Here is a 27,634-nt window from a genome sequence, read left to right on the forward strand (position 1 = left end):
CATAATCTTGATTAATTTCTTATTCTCAATCGGTCAAACCTACTGAGTACATGTGGATTGTACTCACTCCTACTTTTTGATGCAGATCCTAATCAGAGTATTCCACACAGTAGTTGATTTTCTGTAGCGGATAGAGTCTGTAACACCCCTCAAAAATTCTTTCCTAGGATTCGGACCCTTCTTATATCATGCCGGGTCGAACCCAATTATTTAAAAGTGTGTGATTCAGTTGAGATGAGTCCCTGAGTAATTGAGGAGTGTTGGAGGTGATGTGGGGTTATGGAGGACCCCTAGGATCGAGTTAAGACCAAAAACGTTCGTCGTGGCTAAGTTTGAGGAGGAGTTTGCATGAGGGGTTGACTTCTAACGACCCTATGTTTTGATATATGATGATTTAGGTGGCTCACGACCTATTAAATTAATGGTCGTCGAGTCTTCTTTCCAATGCCACCAAGAATGTAATTTTTGGAGTTCGGAGTCGAAAGATATGACGATCCTAAGATGAACTAGCACAACAGGAATTTCAGGCCTGGGGTTCAACTACTGGAAATCTGGGCTTGGCGCCGCAGTGGCGCGACGCGCCACTATCGTGCCAGAAATATGCCTCAGTAGTTTGGGCTCTGGCGCGGCGCGCCACTAAAAGGTGTGTAGGGTTTTCAAGCCAATTTCCAGAACCCAGAAAATATTGGCCTTGGCGCTGTAAGGGTGCGACGCGCCACTATCGCGCCAGAAACATGCCTCAGTAGTTTGGTTCTTGGCGCAGCGCGCCACTGCGAGGTGTGCAGGTTTTAGGCGTAAGCAGCCTGGCGCTGCAATGGCACAATGCGCCACTATCGCGTCAGATGCATTTTTGACCTATTTTTAGAACTTTTGAGGAGGGACAATTTGGGAACTTACCCAAATTATATATGTATTACCCTTGGTCTTTTGGGAACACATTTTACAGCCTCACTCTCTCTCTAAAAGCCCTAGAAACCTCTCTCTCTCTCTCTTCTTCTTCTTCCTCTCCACAATCTTCCTCCAACAAGAAGAGTTCCAAGAGCTTCAAGGTTTGAGTTCTCCATTGAAGACCCAACCACAAGGTTTTATTCAAGTCTTCACTAAGGTATGTAAGGCTATCCAAAACATGGGTTGAGTCCACCCATGTTCCCTACTCTTGTGTTGAGGTTAGATGTCCATGAAAATGGAGTTTCTTGGTATGGTCTATGTTTGAATGAGTTTTGTGCCCTATTTATTGGAGGCTATATGTGTTGATGTTGTTGAGCTAAGAAGTTCCTAAAACCTTCATGTTTGTATGAGTTGATGGAGATGACTTGTTATTATGTTTTGTTGATCTCTTTAGCCATGTAACTATGTTGCTTCAGTCAATTTCCTTAAATGTGCTATTCTACTTGTGTTGTTGAGCTAAAGTCATAGAGTTGTGATGAGTCTTGAGGAGGTATCATAAAGGCTTACCTAAATGAGGCTTGATTGAGTAAATTAGAGGATGGAATTGACGAGTGGACGAGGTCCTAAATGGAACTTGCCATTATGACTTAATTGAGTTGAAATGAGAATAGAGTTGATGAGTTGGCAATGTCCCACATGAAACTAGCCGTGAGGGCTTGTTTGAGATGATTGGAGAGAGTCTTATGAGCATAGAGTCATGGTAGGAGAATCGAGAACCGAGGCGGGTGAGAGTATAGTCCGTACTCGAACCCCAAGAACTATGCCGCCAACGTAGGTAGGGATGGAACCGTTAAAGTCGGATGCTTCCCATGGGATCGAATTGTTAAAGTCGGATGTTTCCCATTTATTTATCCTGAAATGATAGGACTTGACTAATCGATGGTATCCATGATTAGAGAGGCGTTCATGCCCTGGCAAGGTATGGACGGACGTGGCAGCAACGTCTGATTGTTGTACTATCACCGGCTCATAGGTGATGGTTGTCGGATAAGAGAAACTCCCATTTAGGTCTTGATGGTACTCCGAGTCAGTTGATTTGAGAGGCTTATGAGTTAGTCCCGTCTAAACTATTCTTGTTAGACTTAGGACACTTGAGTTGAGGTCCTGAGTTGATATTGATGTCTTCTTGATGTTGTTTCATTCGGCCATTTTACATACTCGTACATTCCATGTACTGACGCCCTTTGGCCTGCATCGTTTCATGATGCAGAGACAGGTACTAGAGATCATCAACCGGCGCTCCGTTGAAGATCCACTTACACACTCAGCCAGTTGGTGAGTCCTTCTAGTTTTCCGGAGGATGTTGAGCTTTCTTGTATAGTTTTGTTGTCGCTTCCTTTATTTTGGATTGTTGGTAGCCATGGACTTGTCATTGGCACCTTTCAAGCTTTGATAGAGGCTTCATAGACTAGAGTGTGGGAAGGTTGGACTGTTATTGTTGAGAAGTCCTATTTTACTTGTTTTGTTGCGCTGAACATGTTTTGCCTTCGGCCCCTATATTGTGAATAGTATGTTTATGATTGAACCCTACTTTGTGTGTATATGACTGAATGATGAAGTGACTGAATCAGGTGGTTCGCTGGAAGGTCAGAAATGGCTTTCGAGTGTCGGTCACGTCTAGAGTACCCTCCCGGGGTGTGACAGAGTCATATCATTTTAGTGGTGAGATCCCGTGATCCGGATCGCCATTAGTTCTATCTTTTGCATTCGGTCATTACTATTATTCAAACACTTATGATGTATATTAGATTCAATTGTTGTACTAGATGTTCTTTACATTTATGACACCTGGTTTTGGGATATTTTCTTCGTTGTTCTTCTTTTCATTTTTTTTGTAGCCTGACTTCCTCTTCGGGAGTCTCATAAGAGATTTATTATTTAGGCTTACACATCAGGTTGGGTATTGAGATGTGTGCCATTATAACATCGGTTTTTAGATCGTGACATTTATTTATGGAGGATTCGTAGATTTGAGACTATTTGTGTTATTATTTAAATTACTTTTGTATTTAACTTATGTTTTCTACTTTTGCGAAGGGTTGGCTTCCCTACCATGAGATAGAGTAGGTGATATTATGACTGTATTTTTGAATCGTCACGATGATTTTAGAAAATGCTTCACCCTCTCCAATGCAACCCTACACCAATTGCCTGTAAAAAACATAATCTAAATTGTCAATTTGTTGATGTTCAAATCGTGTTTTTTCAGCTTGAAGTACCACCCAAGTTTCTTGTTTTCTACATGTACATTATAGTTTTTTTTTTGTGTGTGTGATTTTGTCTGTTGTTTGGGCTTATAAATAGTGTCTTTTCTTTTTTCATCCTTCCCTTCCAACAAAACAACAAAAAATGTCTTTCATACAACAAGTTAGATTAGAAACACTAAGTTTTTTGCATTCACGTAATTTATGAACAAAAGGTAAAAAGACAAATGAAGAAAGAAAGATGTTTTTGTTGATCTTTAAGAAAATTAACTTTCTAAGAAAATTAGATTCTATATTTTACCAGTTAAGTAATATACATAGTTGGTACAAATTGTTTTTATAACATTTCTCATATTTACCTTCTTCTTCTTAGCTATTTACACTTGCTTCTTTTTCAAATCTCTTTTTTGAATAATAATTTTTTTAGTCGAGAGTCTATTAGAAATAAGCTCTTTACCTCACAAGATTAAAACAAGGTCTGCATACATCTCACCTCCTCAGACGCACTTGTGAAAATCTATTGAATTGACTCAGTGCAACTAGTAGGAGGGGTAAAATGGTCATTTAAAGAAAATTTTTAAAAATGACCTTCAGGGTCATTACAGAAGTAAAGAAGAATCAATGATAGCTCAGAAGAAGCAACTAACCCTTGGATTCAGATAGCGCGTGTATCAGAGTTGAGGTCACGAAGCATCCACCTGAATATGCCCTACACTCAACAAATAAAAGAACATGTGTAGTATCTGTACACAAAATTATTAGTGTATTGGTATTATCATCAGCCAGTTCCAAGGATACGAATGTAAACAAGTAACTAAACACAACAATACAGGATAATACATGCATCAACAAGTCAACAATATGATAAGACTAACAGTCACTAGTGATGACTTAAAAAATCACACAGAGCATGTCCTATATGATCACAAACAAGCCCGGTTTATTTAAGGAACTAATACACATAAATAAATTAAACATATATCAGGTGTGGTATCCGGGCCAACCAATGAGTAATCTGTATCAGGCGTGGTATTCGTGACAATCAATAGTATTTCATACTAAGAGTGATACCCAAGTCAACCGATAATTCATACCAGGAGTGGTACCCGAGCCAACCAGCAATCACAAACATCATAGACTATCAAAATCACAATGAAACAACCATACTTTTAAAGCCAACAACAAATTAAACAAGTTAATTGCATGAGATTAACAACATGATATCATTTCACATTCATCCCTTATGTTTTCTTCAACAGGCATTGTACTAGTAATACTATAGAATAGTTAACATGCACACATTTCATAACTTGAAAAATAAATAACTATCATCTACCTCGAATCAAGCCTCGGAAGCTCTATTGAACCTGAGCCTTCCCCTTGTTATGAATCCTAGCTTGTTCTTGGTCTAGAAATAACACAAAATACAATAATCAGTGAAAATGGCCTAAATATTCTCGAATTACAACTTAATCTTAAAATCCAGGCCAAACTGATGATCTTCCCACCCAATGCAGGGTTTTCCACCATTAATTCACCTAGAACTACTAATTTCATGGTTACACTAGTAAATTATAGTAAATAAATCAAGAAGAACCATTCTTTATAAATAACCCAAGGCCTTACTCCCCAAAATTCCTCTTACCCAAATTTTTCCCAGCTTATGATGGATCCAAAGCCTCTCCTAGGCCACAATTACCGCCTCTAAGGCCTAGAAATTGAAGTGCAAAGATAGTAAAGCGATTTTCTTACCTTTACGAATGATTTTGGTGGAGAACATGTGAAATTCACCCTAGGTAGCCCTAGTTTTTCTCCAAAACACACCTGCAGAATAATGAGCAATTTTGGGAATTTTTGCATTAACTGTGACTAATCTCGCTATAGCGGTCCGATCACACTATAGCACCCCCGCAATAACGGAATTGCCTGCTATAGTGGGAATTTTGCTTACCACGATAGCAGCATGTCACTTGCTATAGCGTCTTACACAAGACATATTCTCGAAAATTTCCTAGAAAATGGTCATTTTGCAACGCACCTTCGAACCTTGACGTTTCGAACTAATCCTTTCACGCCAAGTTTGATTGCGAAAGTTTACTCACCCGAAATTACTTTCGAAAAGTTTTACGGTCTCCTTATCGTCTTAGTTAATAGACAAACCAACCCAAGCTTAGACATTATAATCCTTTCCTGGATTGTCCTAGACTTCACCTCACTCAGAAATCATCTGAACCTAGCCTAGCCTGAAATTTTCAACTTACTACCGTGGAAGTTTTCTAACCTAATTTTCTTCACCATTAGCTCACCCATAACGATAGAAGGGATCATTACACTTTGATCTCAATAATATAACTTGTACGGATGTGCAAAGTGAAATATCAATCCTAAAATAACAAATACAAATTTCAAGTTACACACAACTCATAAAAGTCAATCAATTCATTATCACTTTCATTCTCGCCTTTCAACTTTCTAATTCATACCAACACTTCAAATTAATTTGATATATAACTAACACAATAATTATCACAAAATATTATCCTAATTCGGCTCTAAATCAATAAAGAAGAGTAAAATCATCAACTAGCATGCATATGAGCCAAAATAAGCTACATATATTTATAAATCACTCTCACAGGCTATGAAATTCTTCCAAACAAACAAAATAGTCAATTAAACCCTTAATATGACCTCGAACCCGCTTAAATGCTTCTCATCTCATTTTTATGGGATCTCCATTACATGTTTTTCCTTTATTCAATCAAGTAATAGACTAAAACTTCATAAAAAGTCAAAGAGAGTCTTAACTTGCTTAATCGGAATCTGAAAAGTCAAACTATGTTTTTGTACTTCCTTAAAGCCTTCGAACAGTTCTAATCTTATAAATATGTAATCCAGATGAGTAGACAAATCCGTAAATAACCATATTATCAAAAAATATTGGCTTAAAAATCGAGTATAAAAGTCAATCCTGAGCCCTTGTGTCGAATATGAAAATTTCTTAAAATTAGTTTATTCATAACTGTTTTTCCGAACCCTGCGCATAGCGGGAGTTTTAGTGCACCGGACTGCCCTTTTTAGTTTATCCATAACTAAGAAAATTCATACATCAAAAATCGGCTAAAACAAGTCCTTTATCAATCTCAAATTAAGAAATTACCAAAATCTCACTTTAGGGCAAAAATTCCTCAATTTATCCAATTCAAAACACTAATTAAATTACTATTTAGATGACATATGAGCAGGGAATGTATAATTTATAGGTTAGAATCAAACCGTATGAAGAAATATCAAAAATCCCCTTTTGAATCACCCCAAACCGCGATTGTGAAGAAAAGAATAATCCAACCCCAAACCCAATTAAAAACTTTTACGTGATCACGACCGACCCCTCACAATTCCGATATCCCACCATGGTGCCCTAGGCGAACATGAAGAAGGCACCAGATACAACAATGACAACAAAATTCGAAACTTCCAAAATCTCTTAATAGACCATCTAGATTTGTACCAACTATCCAACTAAGTCAGAAGTTACCTTCCGAGCTAATGAAACTGTCATAATTTTCTTTTGAGTTCGTTAACCTCTGAAATATTAACTTTGTCAAACTTTCATAATTGAAAATCTCACCCAATATCCATGTGATTACCTTGGTAATTGTTCCACCCATCTCTGCAAGTTAGTAATGATATAAATGAGCAATAGAAAGGGACAGAATAGGGAAAATTAAACTACTTGAAAACACAAAGCGACTATGAAGATTGTTATATCATCCACCACTAAAAGACACGTTCATCATCGAACTCACGGAAAAAAAGAGAGTACATGAACTGTAAAAAAACTAAAAATTATCTACTCTGTATGTCTGTCTCAACTTCCAAAGTGGCTTCCTCCGCTGAATGACACCTCCACAAATTCTAACTAATCCTTCAGATCAAAATAGTTTCCAGCCCTTCAAAAGACAAACACTGCTCTAAATGTATCAAAAATCTCTATACCAAATAAAAATCATTAGAACAATATTTTTTCACCATCACAACCTGAAACTCCGGATGGATACACAATAAATATGGGCTTATATGCTGTCTCATTTTATAAATACATTCAATAGTAGATGTCGTTTACAAAGATGATTACATCTCTCCTATTAAAAATGTGCAATAAGATTTTCAAAATTGAACCTTATTTCATGCAATAAAAGGTGTTTTCCTTAAACGTATAATTTTATTTTTTTTGAGTTAATAGTTATAAGCCCCTTTAAACTTGACATATTTTATTAAATGCACACCTAAATTATGAAAAGTCTTAACACCCCCCCCCCCCTAAAACATGGATTTTGGAAGTACTTACCCCCTCCTCCTAAACTATGAGAAACCTTAATTACCCCTTCAAACAATGTTTGAAACTATTTACCCCTAATATGTCACAAGGCACAAATAAATTACTATGTCCAATTTATATGACCCACTTTCCATTTTAGACAATTCCGAAAGAAATGACACATTTTTATATTTAGTAAAAATTTAATTTTTGTTAATATTTATATAATGTAGTTTGACTTGAAATGAAGTTTAAGAAAGATGTGGTATAAAATAAGTCTTAAATATTTGTGTGCCAATAATTATTTCATTAGGAGTAAAATGAAAATTTTAAAGTTAAATTTTTACTAAATATAAAAATGTTTCATTCTTTTGGGGATTGACTAAAAAGGAAAACGAGTCATATAAATTGAAATAGGGTAATTTTTTAAATCATATGACATATTAGGGAGGCAAATAATTCCAAAAATTCATGTTTGAGCGGGTGATTAAGAATTGTCATAGTTTAGGGGGTAAATAGTTCCAAGAATTCATGTTTGAAGGAGTAATTAAGACTTCTCATAATTTATATGTATATTTAATAAAATATGTCAAGTTTAAGAGAATTTTTAACTATTAACTCTTTTTGTTTTCCATAACTAACATTTTTATTAATCACCAAAGTAAGCTTTACAAAATCATAGCTAAACCAACACAAGCTAGCTATCCAAATGAATTGACAAGAAGATAAAATGGCATCCCATGTTTACAAATGAAAAAGCACAAAATGTGACAATTGGTATTTGACTTACTTGGATTTGTATCGCCACACAACGGTTGAACCAATTCATTCATTTATAACTTCAAAAAGTGGAGGTAGAAGTAGTGAAGTTGGTCCACGTCCTGCCACAACTTTAAATAAGACACTTTTTGAGATACCATCAAACTTTGAGAAAAAATTTATTTATATTATTCGATAAAAGTTGGGCTTACATGTGTCACTGTCGTAACCCAAAATGCTCATTTGTGCCACTATATATTAACAGTTCAAATAGACGGTTCTCAAAATTTATTTTTTACACGTGGCCAACAACAAAATGCGCCATATAATTAAGTTAAAATCACCAAATTTAAAAACCCAACCAAATTAAAACATCCACCCAAATTAAATTGACCCGATCCTTTTCTTTTTGGATTATTTCAGAGATCTCCCTTCAGGTTTTTCTCTATAACACCTACCTCTCCTGTGGTTTACGATATTACACCTACCTCTCTTATTTTGATTTTGTGTAACCATTCTTTAAATCTATTAAAAATAAATATAAATTAATTATGATTTAACAAAATTGTCCTTCTTTATATTTAATTTTTTCATATTAATGCATATTATAAAAAAATAACTTATTTAATAAATATTTTAAAAATAAATCAACATAAATAAATATTATCTTCATCCTTAAGAATCGAAAGTCCTCTTATATTCAAATTTCCACGTACCTATTCAATTGCTCTTCATTTTTCATAGTAAAAATGGTGGGTTACGTGAATGAAATCACCAGTGAGACCTTTATTATTTTTTTGATAATCAAAAGAGCACGTGTATCTATATATAATATATTGTAATACAAATTTATTTATGTTGATTTATTTTTGAAGTATTTATTAAATAACTTATTTTTTATAATATGCGTGAAAAAATTCATATAAATTAGGACAAACTTGTAGAATCATAATTAATTGGAGAAAGGTTACGGACAGATAGGCAAGATGATTTCTTTCTTAATTAATTTTCATTTGCTTACATCTTATTTTATTTGGGGCGAGTTAATTAATTAGGATTAGTATGAATTTTATTTTGTAGTGACATGAGTATGACCCGTCTTATTGTCATCCACTAATAAAAAATAGTTTTGGAAAACCGTTTATTTGAGCCATATGGGAAACTTACCTAAAATATCACATTTTAAAAATATTTTATCATTTATAGCTTTATAATTTTAATACATTTATATTGATCGTATAATTCACTCGTAATAAATAATATACTTTTTTTTTTATCAAAACAAATCTAATACATGTTAAGATATTTATAATTTATTTATATTACGTGCAAAATTTACTTTTATATATAGTGTAATACATTTATATTAAATTCATAATTCGCTTTTAATATATAATATAGTTTGTTTTTACTTTTTATCATAACAAGTATAATATATTTATAATACATATATAATTCACTTTTAATATATAATACAGTGATTATGGATGATAAATATTTTCAAAATATGATATATCTAGATAATAAATAAAAATAATATTTTAAAAGTAATAAATATTTTATAAACAGTACTCGAAAAGGCAATTATCTCTAATATATAATAGCACGAATTGATATTTTGAACCACAATAATGACATAAGTAAGTTTTTAAAAAGATTACATAAATGAGCCATTTCGAGTTCAATATATAGAGGCCGTTTGGATTGACTTATAAGCTGTTTTCAGTTTTTTTTGAGTGTTTGGCTAGCCAAATTAAAATCATTTTGTGCTTAAAATAAGCCTTTATAAATAGTTGGATTTATTTAGATAAATTTATTTTAAGCAATTTATAAATTAAAAACAGCTTATAAATAAAAAAAATAATTTAATCCAAACAGGTTAGTATTTGAACTACTTTATTAATTTCATGATCTAGCAAATTATATACTTTATGAAATTCATCAATCTGCAGAGTGATCGCTCCTCTCATTTTCCTTCGTCTCCTCCCTGACCTTCTTCTTCTCACACCGCCGGCGACCACCAGGTACACTCTCTGTCTTTCTATTGTGGTTGATTGATTGAACTATAATTCCTTGTAAATTGGGAGGGTAAATAAATCATCTAATTCTTATTTGGTTAAAGTTATGCACACAACCTGTTCGACAAATTGTCTGATTGAAAGATTAGTTCGATGGTGATGTTGAGTAACCAAATGCATTTGGAGATGCATGCAGGGGAGGCTCAAGCACTTTAGTGGCCTAAACCTGGAAGCCTTAAATTCTTTAAAAAAAAAACAAAACTTTTTTCCCAAAAAAATCTAACTTTTTTTTTTGGGTAACTAACTGTATATTAATCACAAAGAAGATTGTTTCCAGAGCCATAGTAATCCTATCACTGAATAGAAAGGGAAAAACTCAAAGACTACAAACAGTAGGAGAGTATACGAGTTCTAATTCCCAGGGGAGTCCTCACATTACAAACTTAGGCTATCTCTATTGCCAAAATATTCCAGTTCTTGCACTTGTCTTCAAATATTCTCTGATTTCTCTTCATCTACATAGCATGGAAAAATTTGAGCAGATTGAGACTTGCCTTTAAGTTCTTGATTATCCAGTCGACATGCTTCTCCCAAGTATCTGCATCATAGGAGGATCTAGAAATCCAGGTGAGGAGTCTGTGGCTCTGTGCCACAAGTTTTTAGAGAAGAGACAATGCACAAATAGGTGATTCCTTGATTCCTGATGAGCTAAGCAAATTTTGCGTTGTTGATCATCATTCAATCCCACTTAGTTAACCTATCAGTAGTCAGCATCTTGTCTTGCATTTGTAACCAGAGGGAGAACTTTGCCTTTGGTCTAGCCCCATTAGCAAAAAGAAAGTATTTCCAGTTTACCCTTGGTCTATCTCCTAGCAGTTGCAAGTATAATTGTCTGATAGTAGCATCGTTTTGCACCTCCATCATTTGAGTCTACAAGTACACTTCTTGCTACAATTATCTTTTTAGCCATCCATAAAGCCTGCTGGGGTATAGGAGCAGTAGAGACCTGATCAATCTTGATGTAGTAACTATATATCCACTTAATTCACAGTTTGCATGTCTTGTGAGCCAAATCTCGAAAAGTTTTTGCAATGGCAGCCTTGTTCCATATAAGGTTATTGATGAGGTTGAGGCATCCAACAGATTTAGCCTAGCACATCTTGACCCAGGCTACTGGTGCCGTTTTTGTGATAATATTAGTGCCAGACCATATGTAGCTTCTACAGGAAGAATCTATGACTTTAAGAACTTTAAAGGAATATCAAATAGCTGAGACCAATAAGCCTGAATACCAAACCGAACCGATTGAACTAGTTGTACCCTCCCTGCATATGATAGTTTCTTGGTAGTCCATGAAGAAATTCTATCGATAATCTTATCTATCAAAGTGGTCCATTTCAACACAGTTAACTTCTTGGTTGAGAGGGTATGTCCAGGTATCTGAATGATAGATCTCCAAGTCTAAATCAAAACTGTTGTATCATGTTAGCCTTCACTGTTTCAGTCATCCCACCAAAGTATTTACTGCTTTCTCTATGTTTGCTTGTAAGCCAAATGCTTTAGAGAATTTGTGAAAACATTGAGCAGAAACAGAAGCTAAGTCACCTCTAGCAAATAGCAAAACGTCATCAGCAAAACATAAATGAGAGATTCCAAGTCTAGCACATTTAGGGTGAAATGCAAACTCCTTACAGTCCTTCAGTTCAACAAGACATCTACTGAGGTACTCCATGGCAATGGCCTGCTGAGGTACTCCATGGCAATGGCAAAGAGAAATGTGAAATAGGGTCTCCTTATCTAGACCCTCTAGCAACATCAAATGGTTCAGTTGATTCACCATTTATCATAATAGAATAATTGACAGCATAGATGCATTCCATGATCCATCGGACAAACTGGATTGGAAAACATAGAACTTCCATAACCTACTTTAGGTTTACCCATTCTATTGAATCATAGGCTTGTTGTAGATCAATTTTGATCATACATCTTGGAGAGATAAGTTTACTAGAATAAGCTTTCACCAGTTCCTTTGCAAGGATAATGTTGTCAGCTATTTTCCTTCCTGGGATAAAGCCGGACTGGGATTCACATATGCTTGTTGCAATAACCTTCTGTATTCTAGATTCTAACACCTTAGTTATGGTCTTGCAATAAATCTTCTGTGCTGCCAACAGAGAACAACTGAGGATGCTGAGGGTAGTTTTCATCCTCTTTGAGATTTGGTCAAACCAAGGATGGAATTTGAGCTTTAAAAGACCTTATTGGGGGAACCAGAGATTAGTAGAATTCTACATAATTCTGGAATAATTCAGTGGAGACATTACTGTCCTAGACTGTTTGGAATGGCAAGGCCACAAGCAAGGAAGTTTTAGTGTCTAAGAGGGCTTACAAGAAGTTCAACCCCTTCAATAGCCAGATTAATGGGTGGTCCTGGAAACTGATCTGGAAAACCAAAATTCCCTATAAAGTGTCTTGTTTTACTTGGCTACTTGCTAAACAGGCTGTTTTGACTCAAGAAAACCTCATGAAGAGGGGTATCCAATTGAGTCCTAGATGTTTCCTACGTGGGAAAGAGGCGATCACCAACCTGTTGTGGGACCTCTTCATCAATATTGTGAGAAGTATAGGAGAAAAATATTATTGAATTGTGTCTCTACATTATTACACAGAGACCCTATTTATAGATACTACGGTACGATTCTTTACCAAGTAGGATACTATATACTATTCTTATTCCTATTACTCTTCCTATTCTAAGTAAGATTGTATATACCTATTCCTATTCCAACACTCCTCTTTAAGCTAGTGCATACAAGTCAGAAATACCTAGCTTGTTACAAATGTAGTTAATACGAAGACTGATGAGGGGCTTGGTGAGATATCTGTAAGTTGATTACTCGACTTCACAAAATGATCTTCATGTGCTTAGTCTTCTCATGAAATACTGGATTTGATGTAAACTGTGATAAAACACATAATGATCAGCTCCCCTATGAGTCATGCCAAACTTCTGAATTATTGTGCTAAACTTCCCAAATCAAGCTCGAGAAGACTGTTTCAATCCATAGAATGACCTGCATAATCGACATACAAGGCTACTAAACTCCTCCGGAGCAACAAAACTAGGTGATTGCTCCATGCAGACTTCTTCACATTGCAGCGATTGCCGAAAAGTGCACCTCAAAATCTGGTATAAAATATATGGATCTTCTTGGAATCAATAGACGAGTCAACATTAAACAAGAAAGTCACCAAACAATTGGCCAGAACATTCTCATGTGTCGGAGTATTAGATTTGATGGCTGAAAGTGGTCACAATCTGAGAAATAAAATTATAAGGGTAGGGTTGGAATGATGGCACGATCCTACTAAGAAAGAGAATTATATGGGTAGGGTCGGAATGATGGCATGACCTTTCTGGAAAATAAAAATTATATGGGTGGGGTTGGATTGACGGCATGACCCTACTGAAAAAGAGAAATTATATGGGTAGGGTTGGAATAATGGCACAACCATATACAAATAAGAAAGTAGTGACTGAAAGGATGGCACGGTGCTACGAAAATTGAATATGAGAAAGTCGTCATCGAAAAGATGACACAGTGCTACACAAATTGGATATGAGAAAGTAGTCACCTGAAAGATGGCATGGTGCTACATAAATAAGATATGAGAAAGTTGTCACCGGAAAGATGCACGGTGACCCAACTTTTGCTAACATAATCAATGGCCAAATGGGCAGCATATATGGGTAATAGCCGCCCACTGACAACAGAAGTTTTTTGATTCTCTATCAAGATCGCAGAGGCTCTGATACCGTATGAGAAATATAAGAGAAAAATATTATTGAATTGTGTCTCTAATCTCTACATTATTACATAGAGACTCTATTTATAAACACTACAATACAATCTTTTACCAAGTAGGATACTATGTACTATTCCTATTCTTATTACTATTTCTATCTAAGTAATATTGTATATACCTAGTCCTATTCTACCAAATATGAAGGGACTGAACTAGGTGATGCCAAGGAGAGTAACACAAACCCTGTAGATCTTGAGTAACTATGCCAACATCTCTGGACATAGAGGGACATGGAAAATCATTCCCTGCTTGTATTTGGTGGTCACTGTGGAAAGAAAGAAACCTTAGATGCTTCCAGAACAAGAGCAACACTATTGAGAACATGAAGATGAACTTTTTCTGTTGTTTCATTTTTGGTGTAAACAGGAGTATATGGAAGATCTAGAATCAGTTGTGAATGTCTTAGGATCCCTGTAACTTTTGTCATAGGATTGAAGATCTTCCTGTATACTCTCTTGCAATTGTAATTAGGAACCTGTAACATGTTGTGGCAGATTTGATTTTTTGGAAATAGAAATACGAATTGTTACTGTCTCAAAAAAAAATATAAACAATTATTACAAAACAAAACTACTAAAAGCCTGCAACGTCGCCAAAACTGATAACGTCCACAACACACCTCTAAAAGAGAGATGATATGGTCCTCAATATAATTTACCCAACTTCGAGTCGGGGTCTAATTCCACAAAGAACAATATAAGGGCGATCAAGCTAGTAAAGATTTATCACCAATTAAGATAAATGAAATATTTTCAGGATTGAATTTCTAATTAAAACTACAAAAGATAAAAACTTAACTAAGAAAGCATATAAAGTTATCAATGGCGACAATCTCAAGCAAGGGAAATAAAGGGATTTGAAAAATAGGGAATCAATTATCATCAAGACTAATCCAATGCATTAAATTAACTCCTACTAATTTATATAGATCCAAGTAATTAGCCTTGGAAATTAATTACCCTATAACCTTCTCACCGACTAATGGACTCTTGACTATCCACTAAGCGTTCTTCAACAAATTAGCAAGCTTAACTTAGCTAATTCCCTTGAATCTAACTAAGAAGCATTAAGCGCATACCAATTACAAGCATGAAAGGATTATCTCTAACCTCAATTTAGCAGACCAAAAGTAATCAATCCCTCAATTAATCTAGAATCTTGTCAATTCATCTAATTCCAACCTTAATTACCTTTCCAAGTTTAAAATATTACCATAAAAAAAATTGCCTTTCCAAGTTGAATTAGGGGAATTGTTGATGCCCGAGGGTTGATCACTTCCTTTGAAAAGCAATAAAGCACAAGAAATCGATTTAGCGAAGACTCATTCATGAAATAGCAAGTATTTAAGAGAGCCATTCATGACGTAGCATAACTAAGAGAGCCATTCCATTAAGGGTGATACAATATAACATATACTTCTTGCAAGCTTTGCTGAGCTATCTTCATGTGATAGACATCGCAAAAGTAGTCCGTTGAATGATTACTGCTTGAGGGCATCATAATGACCTCTTTCGGCAAAGAATTATACCGCAAAGATCCAACTAAGTACTACTAGGATATGGTAAAGTAGGACGAATTTCACACTTTAGACCACTTAAATGGATGCAAATTTGAAGTTTACAGAAAATAACTTCTTTATATTTAGCCCTGTAATAGTTTACTTCCCTTTAGATTTAAAACCAAACCCTCATTGAGGATAATGGTAGTGACGTGGTGTTTATATTTATGCAATGTGCTCCAATTTTTTATGTATTTTTGGATATGTATTGAAAATCGATACTAGTGAAATTCCAAACTCGCTGTATTTACATCCTGGATTCTCTCAAATTTGTGAGCATCTTTGATCTGTATATGGGTAAGTTGAGGACGTTATCCTTCAAGAGTTCACAAAAATGCCCAAGTGAAGATGTAATAATCTTTCTATGCTAATTGGTTGCAGTGTTGATGCATCATGCTTCCAATAGGAAACAAATTTGCTTGAATCCAAGTAAGTGTTTCACAAATTAACTGATTGGTTGGTACTTTTGTAGATGAGGTATTTGAAGCCATCCAACTTGTTTCATGAATTACTGAAGTCAAATGCACTTGCAAGTAGCCGTTTTCTTGGGTTGGATGTGGGCGATAAGTACGTTGGTCTAGCTGTTTCGGACACAACAAATAAAGTTGCATCACCCCTCGCGTAATGTAGCTTCTTTGAAACATCTAAAATTTTGATCATGTTGAAACAATCATGCCCCATGTTCAGTTTTACATTGTAGTGTTAGATGAAATGACATTAATGTTGGGTATATGCAGCGTTCTCCGCCGCAAGAAAACAAATATTGACTTGATGGCCAAAGATTTACAGAGTCTGGTATGGTTCATAGTTAACTTACGATTTCTAACAATTGTGGTTCATTAGGTAGCTAAATAGTTTTGTTGCCTGACTTCTGCTACGTTTAATCTAATTCAGCATATGCAGTTACATGTGAAAGATTCTAATTTCGAACAATTGTTTTACAAAAGACGACCATTTGTTATAAACCCTGCTCTCTTCCATTCAGTTTCTCTCTTTTCTCCACATTTTACTATTGCAGTACTATAGAGAAGTTTAAACTCAGTTGCATTCTAAGTTACTTGAATATGCATGGTAGATACATCAGTTTTAAATGAAAATAAAACTTGTTTTCGAAAAAAGTAATAAATGGTGCTGCAAAATTCAAACTTTCATCATCCATATTCCCTTCTCCTTTCACATAATTCTTGTCTTCCTTTTTTTTAAGTGCAGGTTTCTGAACTTTGCTTGGCCGGCTTTGTTTTCGGCTATCCATTTGATAGACAAAAAACTAATCGAGATGTACGTTTTTCACTTTGATAATGATTAGTTTACTTTGTAAGCGTCGTTTGAAATCAACATTTTTCTGTCTTTGTCAGGCTGTGCATGTTAAGTTATTCATTGACGACCTTTGTCGGACAGGGGAACTTAGAGGTGTAAACTACACCTTTAGGGATGAATGCTTCACATCTAAGGTATGTGCTCTTAGCTTTTTAACTTTGTAAAAAATATCTCGATTTAGTCAGTTCTTGATATCAAGATAATATTACACAATTCTTGTTATTGAATTGCAAGGTTATTTTAACACTTACACCACAACTAATGTCAGATGTTATGGAGGATGATTGAGCTTACAATTGCCCAGTGAAATCCTACAAAGTGCAGTGTCTGGGTTAACTTGTAATTGCATGTAAACGAACGACTAAGGCCCTCACTGTCTGACTCCTTAAATAACTATTGAAAACAAGCTTTTGCTTCTGTAAAGAATTTTGAACCTTTTCTCTAAATTGCCTTTTAGTTTTTATTAGTTGAAGTTAATTGATCTCATTACCCCCCCCCCCCCCCCCCCCATAAACTGTTTGTCTTTGATGATTTAATATTATCTATTGAAATGGGAAATGACCAACAATTATATGTATTGTTTTGCTTTCAGAATGTCGAGTTCTTACTACAAGATTTAAAGTTTCACCCAACACAGTCGAAGACCATGTTAGACAAATTTGCAGCAGTTGGAATACTTCAGGTAATAAAAGATCTTACCTTATTTCTGCAGTTGAGTTAGAAACATAGTTTATTTACCTCACTTAAGAGGTATATTTCTTTTCAACACTTGGGAGTTGTTTGGTGTGAGGTGTAAAACAAAAAAATCCCGGGATAAAATGCAGGATTATCTTATCCTGCGTTTGGTTGGAGGTATTAAGTAGTCCTTGGATTATTTATCCCGCCATTTATACCATAGTGATGGGATAAATTATCTCATATACATGGTGGGATAACTAATCAGCAAACATTCAGTTAAATAGATTTCAGGCTGAAATATTCTGAAAAACTTGCCTCATCTGAGAAAAAAATAGTTTTGTTTGTACTGAAATAAAATTATCTTGCAATGCGTAGCCCGAAATAATCTCTACTTATTTTCAACTAAAAACTAGAGTAACAGAGACAGCTCTTTGCCCATAATTGTTTGTTAGGTTCCTTCTGTTTTTTTTTTTTCTTATTTGGACCAGTTGAATTGTGGTTTGGTTAGAATTTCATTAGTTCAAAGTTCAAACTAGAGGAGCAGTATATTTTCACTATTTCGGTTTCAGTTAGATTCATTTTAGGATTAGCTTTGCCTCTTATCTGGAAAAAAAAAGGGAAGCCAAAAATTAGGTGTTTATTAAAAAGGCTTTGTATATTCTGTAATACAATAATTGTGGTGGTTCGTGGCAGGGGTACCTCGACTTTGTTAACAGGAAACAGGCCTGAGAAGACTCTTATTAGCATGGTGCCCAACACAACCTACATCTTATTAAGTTAATTTCTTCAAAAGATGGACATGTGTCTACATTATACGTACATGTACTAAACATTGAAACTATGAGTAGTACGTGTCGTTGGAGTTTGTAGGTTAGCGTATTTTGTTAAACTATTTTGTGACTCTCTATTTACCCTATTTATAAATTGTAACACTGTACTCGAGCAAGACTCTGTAATGTTATGGACCACAGTTTGGGGGTTCTTTGTTGGGAAAATCTTTTGACATCTTGACCACATTTTCATCTACTTGAGATTAGCTACTATTTCTTAGTTTTAGTTGAAATTTCCTTGCAGTTTTCTGCAGTGCTTGCTTGAGGAAAGATGAAAACTTGATTCCACCTTACATGTATGTGATATTCACAGCAAATTAATAAATGCATGACATGTGTTTGCACCTAGATTTGTCCATCTTAATCATATACATATACTTGCTCTATTAAATCGTTTATTCATGGTAAATTGATATAATTTTATATTAACACTAGGTATGCATAAGTTTTTCAAGTATATTAAGAGGTCCATACATGAGAGGGTGATGGGCAAGGAGGAGGCTGATCAGTTTTGGTGATTTAAGTAACTCATATAAAATAATTATATGTAGCTGATGTAAAACTTTTAACATTTGGTACAAGTTGGATATCTCAGAATTAAGTTTGAGATAAAATTTATGTGTTTGATTGACGGTGCTGAATAAATTTGTACTGCCGATCAAATACAGTCTTAATCGTGGATATCCCATCAAACCTAAGATTATTTTATCCCATTTCTCCCATGCGGGATTAATGAATCCAAGAATTATAATTTCAGAGCTATAATTCCGTAATAATTTAATTCGTAAACCAAACGACCCTTAATGAGATTAGATAATCACTTGGTTGATGGACGGATGAGGTACCAAATATATTAAACATTCTTATGAGAAAATGCTCAATATTCAAAAAAAAATGATAATATATGCTGCACTTGCTATCTAGTTTTCTTTTTTATGCTGTAATAGCAATTGTCCTATTTATTACCTATTTAGTATCTGTTGGTAGTTTTTAAGTGGAATTTAGTTGTGAATTTTCTTTGTTATAAGTAAACTTCCATTGAAGTGAAATACTGAATTATTCTTGTATTCTAGACAAACATCTTCGAAAATCTCATGTACTGTGAACAATTTGATATATACTAGTGCGAAGAAACGTTATAATGTAGAAAAATAGATTATTACAAATCGTCACTATTACGGAGTTTGAAATTCCACTGGTTCTATGGACTTTAACAACATAAAAGTATCCATATATAATCTACAAAATAATATTGCAATTTGACATGGAACTACGAGTGTAGGGGTTGTGGGGATTGATTAGTATAATCAATTCCAACATAAAATGATCTAGTGTTTGGTTAACCAAATAAAATATATATAAATCGCCACATAAGAAAAAGTAATAATCTATTTTTAACTATTGTAATTTTTCATTTTACGGCATCCATCACCTTCATGCTGCAAACACTCTATAGTGGCACAAAGTTTGTTCCTAAGAAATTTCACCCTTCATTAAGCTAAGGTCCAAAGTAAAAGACCATAGTGCATATATGGAAAATTTCACCCATCATAATTGGGAGTTTATGTGTACTATTATGATGAACATATACATAAATAGGACCTCACTGAACAGTGAGAGTTTGCACTAGTATGACACAAGCATAAAGAACCTCGTGACAACTGGTAAAAGAGCTGATCGCGATATCACTTGATTTTACATTCTATCCGCGCAATCATTCTTTAGCAATGGACTAATATCAGACATTCCCATGGGATATGTGATTAGGCACCTCTCCCTGATTGTCCAAAGGCATATACTGTGCCATGATGGCACGGATCTCTGAATCCATGTATCTCTGCATATAAATAGGTTTTTTGGATTACATAAATCAGTGGAAAGGTAAAAATCAACATGAAATACAAGTCTATAACACAGATAAAACTGCATCAAAGGCAATCGCCACGTCGTATCTCTGCATACTAGTTTCATGATTAAAATTCCAAGAGAGCAAAAAGAACACTTGATCGATAACTGATAAACATGCCAAAATATGGCTGTTGTAGAGCATAGGATGAGACCAGAATGAACATGTCTCCGAAAGAAGTTATCCAGTCTACTTGTTTTGTAGTGGTATCAATTCCCTGAAATTCCTTCTTAGAAACTCAGGCGTCCATTTATTCTAAGAGGGCACAATAGGTGGAAGCTTGTACAAAGCAGGCATAGATTAATTATACTTGAGATTTCTTTTGAAGGAAGTACTCGCCCTTCTCATCAACTACTGAGCACCTTCCATCCAGAAGCGAATCTAGGATTTGATCCTTGTACCTCTAGGTAAATAACTTGGCTTTCAACTAAGTGCACCACTAAGCCTTTTTGTAGCATAGTGCCACAAGGTAATATTAGATAAATTAATAAAAACACACATAAAATACCTAGTTTTGAGGAAAGACCACAGATTTACGTTCACCATAAAATACCTATTAAATTCGCCCCCTGCTTTCATTATTTGAGCAATATGAAATAGACTACTACTTAAGGGATTTTAGCAGCAATAGGAGACTCAAATGATTAGCTTTTCACATTTCAATCTCTTAAGGAACACCTGCCCTCTTTGACAAGATGTTGATTTTGGCGTTCAGAGTCTTGTATGTCTCTTCCTGAAGGCCATTCTCTTTGCACATTTGAAGAGTTCATTTATGAAATTATCACGGTAAACTAACTCACGTGTACTTGCCCAAAGGTCATAAGAGATGAAAGATGATGAAATAAGAACAGATTAACAAAAAACATACCCGGATCCTATACTTGTACACGGCATATGCTCCAACTCCTGCAACTGCCAAACCCAAGATGATAACCCAAACAAGACCCCAGCTAAATGCTGCTTTTCCATCATTGCCTGCAGCTTTTGAAGATTATTTACAAATTAAAATATATCAGATTTTGAAATCACAGTAGCTCAAAGCTGCTTGTGAAATTCTGTGATAAAAGCATCTAAATGAACATCACAACCATCATATCAATATTTAACTAGCTTCATCCATCATTAAATGTATATTCGCAGCATGTATGAGAACTTGAAAACTTACCTATACACGTGTCATGTTCTTGCATGTACAACAAATTGCCACTGCAACTGCATTGATAACCACCCCAGGTGTTCTTGCATTTGCAATCTGGACACTGACATGCCAGCTTATCTTTGCATTCATCAATATCTGAAAAAGGGGAAAAGTACAGGTAAAAAACTTTGGATCTCATCAAATTCTTATTCATATCGGTACTCCCTGTTAGACTGGATATAGAGTTTTAAGAAATTAACGAAAGCTTTTAACATGTAAACCAAATATATGACAATTACCAAAATTATCCTTTTAATAAAACCGGTAAGTGTTCCACGTGTCTTTTCATTTTCTCTCCTTGTAAAAGAAAAAAACTTCTTATATCAAATGGTCCCAACAGGTCATGTCATTAAGGATAAAATGAGAAAAAAATTCCAATAGTATCAAAAAAAGGAAGTGTGTCATTCTTTTGGACAAACTAAAAAGGAAAGTGTGACTCATAAAATGGTACACAGGGAATACTAATAAAGAGCAAGGTTATTCCTATTTATACATCTCAATGGGGATATATACAGAATAATGTTTTTCTAGGACAGAAAATATGATGACGGTTCTACAGAGAAGAAGAGGGCAGAAAACTTTTTGTTGCAATCAAAGACAACGAAGATCTAAATCCTCAAGTAGATAAGAGTTATAGAAGATTATAATAGCTGAAAACCGTGAGTTATCCCATCAATGCTAACAACATCAGCAAATTTCAAAAAGTGATATATAATGAGTAACAGATTCTCTGTACCTTCACAAACGTTCACTCCATCTCCTTTGAACCCTGGTGGACATTTACAACCCTTTGTGTGGTCGTCCTGACAAGATAAGGATAAAATATTTAGTATCCCTGTTCACTGAATGATATTGAGACACAAGGAAACTCATCTAAAGAATAACTCAAGTAAAACCACTAAAGTTAGAACCTGGGAGAGCCAGAAAAGGAGGGGGTAATTCACAGAGTAAAAACTAATTTTCTAGCATCAATTCTCAAATAAAATTAAGAAACAAGAACATTTCATGTTCCAATCTGCTGCTTCAATAAAACCAGAAGATAGGAAGGAGGTAAGCACCCCCATAAAAAAGGGGATGCCGGAGAGTAAAGTTCAAGAGGTAGGTAATTATGCTTGAATGGAGCCTTCTTACTATGCAGGCAGAAAATGTCCTGCCATCCTTGGTTCCCTTCCAACAACCGCCATTGTTTAATCCACAGCGTAATGCTCCAGATGCTGTCACACAAAAAGTGCAAAAGATTAAGCCTCTGAAGAAAATGCTCGTGCATCACGTGACCAAGATTTTGAACATAGTCTTCAGTACCTTCACAGTGAGAATAACCATCACCAACAAATTTTACTCCCTGAACCGTCGGGCATTCACATACTTTCCCACGGAAAGTATCCTGCAGCATAATAATGCACGTCATAGGAAAATTAGCTAGCACTAAATAAGACATAAAGATGCAAAATAATGCTATCATATCAGTAATCAACAGACAAATGACTGAATACCCGGCATGCAGTAATGTTAGCAGCTTTGTCCTGCCAGCACCCACCATTGGACTCTAAGCATTCATTTGTTTGTATATCTGAGAAGTGCAAAACGTGTGAGTACCACCTTATTGGAGATCATAGAGATTATGTACTAGCTATGCTGAAGGCTATTTCGACCAAATATTATTGTTCTGATATAATAGCTAATAAGTTTTGTGTATCAACAAATCACAAGTTGGAATATGTCGGAAGCTAGAGCAAGATCTGTTAGAATCGGAATTACAGAAAAATAACTCGAGATCCTTTATATAAAAATAAATCAAGATCCTTTATATAAAAATAAATCAAGTACGGTTCCCCAATTTATAAAAATGACTAACTGCATAAAAAGGGTCTGCAAGTATGGCAACTGGTACAATTATAATGTCTTCAAAGCTAAAGAAAGGATCAAAGGTTTCTGACCATCGGTTAAACAAATTGCAGGCTCTGTTGTCTCCTCAAAACCTGAACAAATGGCCTTCAGAACAGCTCCCTTGTCCAACTTGCCTACAAGGTAGATAACATTAAAAGTCAAGAATGTCTTTATTTAAACTAGGCACCTTCTCACTTGAATACTTTGAGTTGTACCTCTGTACTGCCTATTGTTTATCACAAGAGTTGGCAAGATAGTCACATCTCCACGAGAGTTCTTGCCAATCTGAATGCAGCAATGCAAAAGTAACAATTAAGTTCAAGAAGTCCATTCAGAAATGATAAAGTCAAGGAGGTCAGGGAAAGAGCTTCCCCATTATTTGTTTTTTGACACACCTGCGCTTCTTGTTCAGCCTTCAGAACAGGGTTATCAGCATCCGCTTCAGGATCTCCAACACATTTCTCTATCTGTTTTACATCAAAGCCTATTGTGTCCACTCCGGAAAAAAATAACAAGGTTAGCAGTTAGACAAAATCTTGAGTTCACAAAGAACAAGGCCAATTAATTAGTGGTGTACCATATAATTGAAAAACAATATATAGAAACCATACAAACCCTATTCCTTGAACTTTAAAAAGAAGGTGAAATGACATTTCAGACATTTGAACTAAATGAAAGATCTAAATGCATCAGTTCAGTAAGAGCATAACAAACCAAGTGGAAAAATAATCATGTGCTATCAGGAAGTCTTGAGTATATCTGAGCTTGTTTTCAGACTATTGTAAAGTGAACCATCAAAACAAGACATAAATATAATGCTGAAAAGGATTTTTGTGTAATGGAACACTTATAACTAAGTGGATGAGCCTTAGACAAACTAAGATAGAAGAGATTATAATCCACAAAAAATAACTATTTAGTTCAACAAAATTTGCATCAGATAGTGGACCAGGAAGTTGGACTATACCTAAGAGGCTAAGACCCAGTGCTCACCGCTCATGAACAAGGATGTGAAGACAAAAATACTACCAAAATACGGTAAGCAACAGCAATTACTAACCATCACCACTATATTACGAGGAAAAGATAAATCGCAGTTAGTATATTGAACCATTAACATCAAATATATATATTTTCCTAACACCAAATGCATATTTACACTGGAAATAATGTGCATGAGCTGAAATTCATCAGAGGAAACACCAAAAACAAGAAACTTCAACCTACCAAGGGATTTGATTACTTGATCTGCACACTCTTTATTGTACTTCTTCTCGCTCATTGGACACCGGATTCCAAAGTCAGTAACGTAGTCCCACCACAACCAGGGCTTCCCACTTTCATTGGCAATCTTATAAAAGCAAGCTTGGCGCAAATTTTGCAAAACAACATCCTTCCCATCATAACCTTTGCTGAAGTCTTGCTCAGGATCTGGAGCACAGTATCTCCCATGGTTGATGCACTGAGACTTGCATTGCTTGCTCAAAATAAATGCCTCAGGACAATACCAAGTTATGTAATGGGGAGTGAACTGTGTATATCCCTTCTGCTCAAGTATCTGGGCAGCCCCTTTGAAATTTTTGACAAACTCTCTCTGGCTTTCACACTTAGGACCACACTCATCATTACTGTTAGTCCAAAACTCGTACTCAACTCTTTCATCAGGATGTGGAAGAGCCTCTCTCCAATCAAGGTTTATGTTAACCATCTCCCCTTTAGATAGTTGCTTCTTGATGCTATCCCCAAGAGATTGACTAATTAGAGCTGATGGAATAGTTATATTTTGCAGATAATCTGCCTTTGCATCCTCTTCCTCAGGAGTGTCCATGGTAATCAAAGGCTCATTGCGATCATCAGCAACAAGAATAGCAGCAGCTCCAGCCTTTTGAGCATTCCAAGCCTTTAGTGTGAAATAGCAGTCTGACAGTGAAGCAGTATACACAGACCAGAGAAAGAAAAGGAGACACATGTTAGATACTTACACGGTTTAACAAGCTCCACTTAGATCATCCATCACTAATTATCCAGTCTTAAATACTTATTAATAGCATGTGGAATTGAACTGGAAACAGATACAACATAAAGACTAATTAGCAAAACCAACCACATATAAAACACAAGCATAGATGACATTTCCTCAGGTTCACTGGAAGAGCCAAAAGCAAATGCATGCTTGTTACAATTCTACAAAACAGCGTCAACTTCAAAAGGCATCAGAATAATCTGAGCTGTGCTCCTTACATCAATGATTTCCAATTCTAGAAATCACCGATGTTGGAATGATAAAAGCTCATTTCTCCTCCTTTTTTTCTGGTTCAACTTATAAGAACCATGCTACTATCTTCAATATATTCAAAGATTGACAACAGAAAGTAGAAATTTAAATAGGCATACTAATAGGCAAGAAAAGTCCAATGTTTGCCAGGAGTCTTTCAAGTCTTTTATTCCACTTAGAGAATTGAACATCCGTGTCGGATTAAGTGCATATTTAGGGAATCTAAACTACAGAATCCTAATTTCCTCAAAAGGCAATCTAGTATAGGAATGAAATGGCTATATATATATATATATAGCCCACTGAAGCACAGTTAAATGACCTTTACAAACCTGAAATCTGATTACATAATTTAATGACAAAAACAAAATAAAGATAATCTATATAATCCAGAGCAGCTAATAGATAAAGTGCATCCTCAGCATGAACTCAAACAAACATCATTAAACCAAACTCTAATAAGACAATTCAAAGGTAGAAACTTTACCTCCTCTATCGACAAGGACGAAAACGGGCATGCCACCAGCCTTAGTTTTAAAGGAAATATCAGAATCTGCAAAATCCTTGCAAGACTTTTGATTAGCTTTGGGGTACACAACGATACCAACCATTGTACCTCCATATTGTGGAACCCCAAAATTCCCAATTGCACACTCATACACATCTTTGATTGAGTATGGAGAAGTTACTCTCAAGCTATTCTTTTCCACCACAAATCTACCCAAACAAGACCCAATTACAAGAAAACAAACACACACCAAAAACCCTAGCTTTTCCTTCATCTTCAGTTGTAGATACACAAATATGACAATTACCCAGATCAAGAAAAGTCAAAATTAAGGCTTTAGGAGCTATCAAACCTACAGATTTCACATAAAAATCAGATCTTTACTCATACCCAGATCATGTATTGGTCATCTAAGGATAAAAGAATCACCTTTGTAGACCTAGGAGGAGTAGGAAAATGGAAAAGATGTAATCTTTGGGGGAAAAAAAAAAGATAAAAAGAATGGAAAGCTACAGACTCAACGTGTAAACTGTGCTGAAGTGATGAAATTGTTTTATATGAACATAGAATTTTGTGGGATTTTTGTATCAATAAAAATACTGGAAAGCTATTTTCTTTTTTCTTTCCTATTTTTTGGGGTTTTACCTACCAGAAAGTTGATGAAAGACCTCTGAATCTTCTACTAGATCTAATCTAACTACCTATAAATGCAAAAATATTTTTTTTAGTATAAACCTCAATTAATTTATCGAGGACATAATAGGTGTGTACGATACGAATTAATATAGAAGGTTAGTAAATAGACTAGTTTGTCATGTTGTTGTTACTAGTAATCTAGGACTATTCTTGTAATTTCTTATTTTTTTATTATTGTAATTATCTATTGTTTCTTATGATTTGTTTGTAATATTATTTTGTTATGGTTTTATTGTATTGCTAAAAGTTATTTTTGTTATTATCTATTTTTATTATATTTTTTAGGTTGTTTTTAATTTTAAATTAGAGATTTATTAGAAATAATCCTTCTATCTCATCTCTAAAATAGAAGTAAGATTTATGTATATTTTATCCTCCTTATACCTCATTATATATGGTTAACTAAATATATTGTTATTGAAAGGTCAAGTAAAATAAAGTTGATGGAGTAATATTCTCACGAGCTATGTAACGATTGGACTTTTTTTTTTATAATTTATATAATTATGAACAAATATATACTTCAACTATCTCATTTGATGTTATATCATAATAATTTTTATCATGGGAAAGGTTTGATAATTCAAAATTTGGAATTAATAATACTTCTAATCTAATTATGAATATGAATGTTCTTTCAAGAATATTAAAAGAGTTTAAC

General features: G+C 34.9%; 2 protein-coding genes across 3 annotated transcripts; one reads left to right on the forward strand and one right to left on the reverse strand.

Annotated features, from left to right (window-relative positions):
• Positions 1 to 10,103: 10,103 nt before the first annotated feature.
• On the forward strand, positions 10,104 to 18,684 carry LOC129877697 (uncharacterized). The gene is made up of 7 exons (XM_055953226.1): positions 10,104 to 10,256; positions 16,151 to 16,299; positions 16,416 to 16,473; positions 16,888 to 16,956; positions 17,034 to 17,129; positions 17,588 to 17,677; positions 18,367 to 18,684. Exons 2-7 carry the CDS (start codon positions 16,151 to 16,153, stop codon positions 18,400 to 18,402), a joined length of 498 nt encoding a protein of 165 aa, XP_055809201.1. The 5' UTR covers positions 10,104 to 10,256; the 3' UTR covers positions 18,403 to 18,684.
• A 1,285-nt stretch (positions 18,685 to 19,969) lies between these two features.
• LOC129875507 (vacuolar-sorting receptor 1) lies at positions 19,970 to 26,976 on the reverse strand. 2 transcript variants are annotated; one of them, XM_055950784.1, is made up of 12 exons: positions 26,257 to 26,976; positions 24,722 to 25,414; positions 23,890 to 23,978; positions 23,710 to 23,779; positions 23,545 to 23,628; positions 23,101 to 23,177; positions 22,910 to 22,991; positions 22,739 to 22,821; positions 22,344 to 22,410; positions 21,575 to 21,703; positions 21,278 to 21,384; positions 19,970 to 20,340 (listed from the first exon to the last, which is right to left on the reverse strand). In XM_055950784.1, exons 1-12 carry the CDS (start codon positions 26,549 to 26,551, stop codon positions 20,242 to 20,244), a joined length of 1,875 nt encoding a protein of 624 aa, XP_055806759.1. In that variant the 5' UTR covers positions 26,552 to 26,976; the 3' UTR covers positions 19,970 to 20,241. The 2 variants fall into 2 exon arrangements, with proteins under 2 accessions (XP_055806759.1, XP_055806758.1); XM_055950783.1 differs by having other exon boundaries at positions 21,278 to 21,390.
• Between the last annotated feature and the right edge of the window lie 658 nt (positions 26,977 to 27,634).

Source organism: Solanum dulcamara, chromosome 12 (assembly GCF_947179165.1).
Source record: "Solanum dulcamara chromosome 12, daSolDulc1.2, whole genome shotgun sequence".
Lineage (NCBI taxonomy): Eukaryota > Viridiplantae > Streptophyta > Magnoliopsida > Solanales > Solanaceae > Solanum > Solanum dulcamara.